General features: G+C 36.1%; 2 protein-coding genes across 2 annotated transcripts; both read right to left on the reverse strand.

Annotated features, from left to right (window-relative positions):
* RpS15 (ribosomal protein S15) lies at window positions 1-2,361 on the reverse strand. The gene is made up of 4 exons (XM_090112951.1): window positions 2,209-2,361; window positions 1,967-2,052; window positions 1,530-1,752; window positions 1-198 (listed from the first exon to the last, which is right to left on the reverse strand). Exons 1-4 carry the CDS (start codon window positions 2,215-2,217, stop codon window positions 73-75), a joined length of 444 nt encoding a protein of 147 aa, XP_089969077.1. The 5' UTR covers window positions 2,218-2,361; the 3' UTR covers window positions 1-72.
* Window positions 2,362-5,545: 3,184 nt separating this feature from the next.
* Window positions 5,546-6,623, reverse strand: Dtwd2 (DTW domain containing 2). Its single transcript, XM_090112952.1, has 2 exons — window positions 6,304-6,623; window positions 5,546-6,227 (listed from the first exon to the last, which is right to left on the reverse strand). The coding sequence occupies exons 1-2, from the start codon at window positions 6,384-6,386 to the stop codon at window positions 5,552-5,554; spliced, it is 759 nt and encodes a 252-aa protein (XP_089969078.1). The 5' UTR covers window positions 6,387-6,623; the 3' UTR covers window positions 5,546-5,551.

Raw genomic sequence — 6,623 nt, forward strand, 5'->3', positions numbered from 1 at the left:
TAGTGTTCACAAACATACTTTAATGTATATGTGCAAACATTTTTCTCTTAACCTAAACACAATAGATCCATCCTACTTGAGAGGGATGAACCTGGAGCTGTGCGTGGCACCAATACCAGGCCTACCGTGCTTAACAGGCTTGTATGTGACTGAGAACTCGCCAAGGTAGTGCCCAATCATCTCAGGCTTGATTTCAACCTGCAATTTGAAAATAAACAATACATTTAAAACATTGTCAATTTAGGGCTGAACACATTTAAGTGTGTTATTATATGTCAAAGTTCCTTATTCGCGCTTCCTTCATTCGCGGTTTCACTATTCGCGGGTGGAAAAAATGCGACCTAATTTCTATATTCGCGGCCCAAAATTCTTTACTCGCGGAGCGAATCGGTACATCGGTACATACATATATGTATTTACCTAAATAAAAATCAATTGTTATCCTTAGAAAACGCCTGAACTACAACTACGAATTTATGATGTCGACTAAGAAACAAGTAAAAAGTGCTAAGCCATTGACCTAAACCTGAAGATAATGCCTAATTAAATGGTAATTAATAATAATGTATGGTCAAAAATTTCAATAAAACTGATTTCTTTATGTATTTGCTTCCTTTTTTCGTCACCTAGGAACGTATCCCCTATAACCCCATACAAATTACCATTCCATATTCACGGTTTCTTCATTCGCGGCACATTTAAGGAACCTATTGCCCGCGAGTAAAGAACTTTTACTGTATTTATATTTTGTATAATGTTATGAAAATACACAAAGGAATTATTCAAAGTTTAAGCCTGTTCATGTTTTAGGATGAAAAAAAGTAAAATCCAAAACCCAAAAACAAAAAAAATTAAAACATGGAAGAAACAATAGATAAAATTAAGATTATTAAGTATTTCTTGACAATTTTCACACATGGCACAACTGATCCCATACTAAGCTTTCACTTGTGTTATGGAAACTAGATGGCTATGATAAAAATAAATATATAATTTTAAATAAATACTTATATATAGATATTTAACACATTATAAGAATTCACACAGGGCAAACATGTATGTTCATCACACAAATATTTGCCCTGGGTGGCATAAAAAGCCATGACCTCTGGCTTGGAAGGCAGGGTCACTATCAACGAAGCCAACCAATCATCTAACATTTTCAGCATACAGCAGAACAAAATATCATAAAAAAAGTGTAAAGATAAAAAGAAGGATGATTTACTGACTGTAGTATTTTATCGTTGGATTTATGGGAGTAAGTATTATATATCTTCTTTAACAGTTTTATTATCAATATATTGATCATTAATTGCTTTTGTTATGTCAAGTATAGAACTAAAGTCCAAAACATAATCATTTAATTGTTCAGTAAATCAATTATTAAAATTTAGTTCAATAGTATGTATCATAAAATAAAGAGAATTCACTTTGACTTGATAAATATCAAGCCAATTGGAACAAAACTATGTAAGTAGGTACCTATATAACAATTCATTCAATATGGTGATAAGTAATTCACTCCATACCTGATTGAAAGTCTTTCCATTGTAAATTCCAACAATAGAGCCAACCATTTCGGGAACAATGATCATGTTTCTCAGATGAGTCTTTACAATTTCTGGTTTCTCATTTGGAGGTGCTTCTTTCTTGGCACGGCGAAGTTTCTTTACCAGTGCCATTGGCTTCCTCTTAAGCCCACGAGCAAATCGCCGGCGAGCACGGGCGTGCATTAACTCCATAAGTTGTTCACTGAAATTACCATTTTTAGGTTAGATTTGGTGTCAACCTAAACAAGTGTAAAATAAATACTATGATAAAGAAAAAGCAGTAACAGTTGAGTACCATCCTCTGAAAATATGTATAGAAATACACGCGCTATTGTATATCAAATTTACAGAAGGAACTTTGAAAAATAAAGCAAGTTTTAGGAAAACTTTCGACAAAAATAATATTTAATACATACTTGGGCATATCAAGAAGCTGATCCAAATCAACCCCTCGGAAGGTAAACTTCCTGAAGGTACGCTTCTTCTTCAAAGTTTCGTCGACCTGTAAATTGTAAACATCATTTTGTCACTTCTGGAAATATCACTTGCAAAACACCATTCATGAACCAAACAAGAAATCATCTTTAAAAAGTTAGAAATAACTGGGCAGATTCGAATTATAATGATGGATTAATAATTTAAACTTATATTTACGAACCTCGGCCATGTTTCTATACGATTGACAGAAGCAAAAGAAAGACCGCTTTGACAGAAGTCAAATTATTGTACACCAATTTGACAATCAGATGACAATCCGTAATGCCTCCTCTACACGGCAACAGATGCGTCCGCGGACTCTGGCAGATGCGTCCGCAGATGAATATCCACGAGCTGTCCACACGTCTGTAGGTCGATCAGTCTATGTTCATTCTTGGCAGACGCAACTCGCACTCGCACATTAACATAAAACATTTAAAAAATGGATATTGAGACCGTAGCTGCCGCGGCTATTTATTTATTTAGTACTTTTAATTGAGTGTGAAAAGAAGAAGGTGGTGGATGCTGGCTATACTTATATTTTTGGGATTCCATAAACATTTTCAGCTTGATATAGCTCAATAAACCTAAAAGTTTCCTCTGTAATTATATTGTTCGTCATTTCGAGCGTTTTTACGAATGATGCGACATAAAAAGCACGCGTGCACTCGCAATCGTAACTCCGTTCAAACAAGACTGTCAGAGTCATAATTTTTAAGCCAGGTTAAACCGTTTTTTTGAATATATTCCTATTGAGAGCTTTGACTTTATGTTTTTCACTTAACATATTGTAAAATCGAGGGACAAGTCCCTCGAACGACCTTATTGCAAATTTACTTTTAACCTATTGACCACCGAGCGGCCCGATCGGGCCGCGACACAATAGATTTTCTATTGTGTCTGTGATTCAGGGACTGAGGGATTAAAAAAGGGGTGGTTCAAACTGATGCGTCGGCAGACGTGTGGAGTGTGGACAGACGCTGGACGTTCGCGCCGAAACCCTTTGATGTGGGACACAATACCGACAACAAACGGATTGGAGGCGGACGCATCTGCTAACGTTAAATACCTACCACAGACGCACAAATCACCCCTTCTACACGACGGCGGACGCATCCGCAGATACATCCGTTGACTTTTTTTTTTTTGTGTGGTGTCTCTCAATGTTAGCCAGAAGGGCTTCTACATTTTAACGCGGACGCGGGGGTGAACTAGGGTTGTTGAGGATTCCTCTTCCGCTTCCTCATAATGCGGAAGTTCCACTATATTTTGGGTTCCTCTACCGTTACCGCATCCTCAAAAATGAAAATAAAAAATCCTCTTCCGCTATCGCTTCCTCAAAATTTAGAGGAAATTTATGAGGATGCTGATCCGATCGGGCGGCGAATTTACAAAGCCTATTTAAACTATGTATTTGAGTTACGAGTCGGACTCTACTAACGAACAAGAGTAGAGTCTTACCGCCATATTTATATCTGCGCCTAACACTTATCTCTAAACATAATAATAAAACATTTTCTCTCATACTCAGAAGAAACATATTTTACCAAATAATGTTTGTCAAAAGTCATTTTGAATTAAAAAACAAACAAGTTGTTTAAGCTTACATACTTAATAATATCTACCAGTTAGTTTTTTTTTGTGGAAATCGCCTAATGTCGCTTCTGGCACTGATATAGATTAGGTTTTTCTGCGGGTTTTTTCGAGTAATATGCATAAACAAAAGCTCACCGGCTCGTGACTCAAATAGTATAGTACGTAAGTACTTTGTGTAAGGCTTTGTAAATTCGCGATCGGGCGAGCAAACCTCCCCTAACCTTAAACATCAATATGTAGGACAGGAGAATGGCTTTTGTTTTAATTTTTAATTTTAAAAGTTTTTGTTTTTTAATTTTAATTATAATTTCTTATCATCCTCATCCTCTTCCGCTTCCTCATCCGCATCCTCTTCCTCAAAAAAATATCCTCTTCCTCATCCGCATCCTCTAAATTTGTGTGTGAAAATTCCTCTTCCTCCTCCTCTTCCTCATAATCACTTCCTCAACAACCCAAGGGTGAACCGAAGGTTCACCCTGGTAGCGACATGCACAAGGGCGTCCCCCCTTGACGGGGACCACGAACCTCGGCTTGAGCTGTCGCTTGAGTGGAGGAGGCCAGAGGGGCCCTAATCGGACGGGTCCGTTGACGTGTAGAGGGGGCTTAAACAACGAAGATTTCACAGACGTAGCCTCGGAGGACGTAGCATTAAAAGAATAGATAGTCATTTAGTAGGTAGGTATGTAGTTAGAAACGGCGTGCCGCGAAATAAGTCCCGTAGTAATTGGCGACGCGTCACCACGCCAGAAATCGGTTTTACGTGCGCCTACTGCTAAGGCCTACTGATGTTTCACATCAACATTTTGAATTAGTTATTTTTTTTTCGATACGTCTAAAACACTAAAATAAACGTATACAGTGTTCATTTTTCTAAAAAAAAAATATAGTGTTCATTATATTTCTGTTTCAAATGAACTTCCATATTTAAAGTAGCCAGCACTATTTAGGAAAATTTAAAACGCATAGGGTTTACGCATAGGGTGCCCCGTCAACTGATGATAGTACTTTAATATTTACCTACTAACATTAGCTTTTTAAGTCACGTACTAACATTAATGGATCCCTGTAATCTAATTGTTTAAATAAATAAATAAATAAATAAAATAAAACAAGTAGGGTTGCCAGGCTTCCGGCTTTAGCCGGACAGGCTTTTTGATTGCCTGTCCGGCCAAAATAAGCGGCGTCCGGCCTGTCCGGCTTTTGTTAGGCTTTTTATATTTCGAAAATCCCGCTGATCGAAACCGAATTGTGAAGGAACAAATACTGGCGGCCGGGCCCGAGCACTGTCGCCTAACGTAAAACCAAGTTCTTCAAATATTTATAAAATACATATTTAAAAAACTTACTTTTCAGTTTTTTAACATTAACACCAATTACACCGAAAATTGCCCTTTTATTTATTTTAAAATGTAAGTGTCCGGCTTTTTTACCCAAATGACGGGCCAAACAAAGCTATAAGGCTAAGTTTAATTTTACATAATAATAAAATATAAATACATAGCAAAAACGCAAGATGTCTGGCGTTTTTACCAAAATGTTCGGCCAAATGCACAGGTTTGTCCGGCCTTCAAGAGCGAGGACATGACAACGCTAAACACAAGTAACATTCAAAATGAACTGTATGACAGTATGAACACACACAAAATATTGTATGTTTCCGAAATTAAAAATTCACCTCATAAAATATACTTTATCAAGTTAAACAAGGTTCTTATCAAAACTCGCTCCAGCTCACAAGTCACAACTTCACTTATGATTCTGTGGGTGCCAAATGTGCCAATCCCAACTAGTTATTATGTAAAAAGTATGTAACTAACAGCTTTCAGTTCTCACTAATTTCCTGATAAGTAGCAAAACAATAAGTATTACTTTTCAAACTTTCTGGGATTTAATATGTATGTACATAATAAAAATATTTCACATTATATCTATGTTTTATTATCACTTAAATGGTCTTCTGTTTGTCGTAGTAGTTTAGACAATCTCTTCCCAATAAGTTTCGGGTAAGTCTTTGTCTTTATTAAGAATTCTTTTGATTGATGAGTAACTGCTCCATTTTCTAACTGGAACTTGCATAACATATGCAATGGTCCTAGGAGCTGCTGCTTATATATTGGATTTCTTTCCAGTTGAGATAATGCTTCTGCTGCTGTCTCAAGGGTACTTAAACATCCTTCTGTTGGTTGAGTTCTTATTATATAATTACTACCACTGGTAGTAAGTAATTTCACTTGTTTTATTTTTTGCAACATTGGACTAGATGCATACATAGCTTTAGCCTGTGGCCATGTACCATCAATTAGTACTAAATTATAATTATTTTCATTAATATTGAGTTCCTTAATATCTGTGGCAGCTTTACTTGGATACAGAAGAATTGTATTTTTATGTGATAAAATACTCTCTAAGTTTTCATGTCGTGGTTGGGGAAATTTTTTTCCTTTGTATATTAGGCACTTATTTTCAGCTAATCCAAGTTGCAACATTGGAGCAGTACGAAGACAACGTTTTTCTTCGGCAGGATGCTGCAAAAGAATTACTGTACTCCCCGGCTGCAACCTTTCAGGTGGCAAAGCTGAACACCAACAAACAACTTGTGGCCTTCTAGAAAGAAAAAAAAAACAATTATCAAAATAAAATGTTATCATTAATTTGATAAAAATATATTTACTTTACTTACTCGCACTGATCACAAAGCTCACGCATTGAAGGTGGATCAGCTGGTATATTTGATAAATCTTCCCAAACATTGAATTCCTCCATGTTTTTGTCTCGTATTAATTATTATTTATGTCATGTTTGTTTTTGTCAATGTTTATACAAAATAATGTACATCAGATGTTCGAAGTTCGATGACACGATACACACATTTTTTATTTTTTATGTGAAATGTGAATTGTATTGTGATCAATAATATCATTGATTTGTCTTGTCATTTTTACACAAATTTGAAAATTGTGCAGAACATGACAATTGACATTGACACCACCGTGGTGACCA

This window comes from Colias eurytheme, chromosome 19, assembly GCF_061535395.1.
Source record: "Colias eurytheme isolate Ceu_HAF_F1 chromosome 19, ilColEury1 Martin Lab GWU primary, whole genome shotgun sequence".
In the NCBI taxonomy this organism is placed as follows: domain Eukaryota; kingdom Metazoa; phylum Arthropoda; class Insecta; order Lepidoptera; family Pieridae; genus Colias; species Colias eurytheme.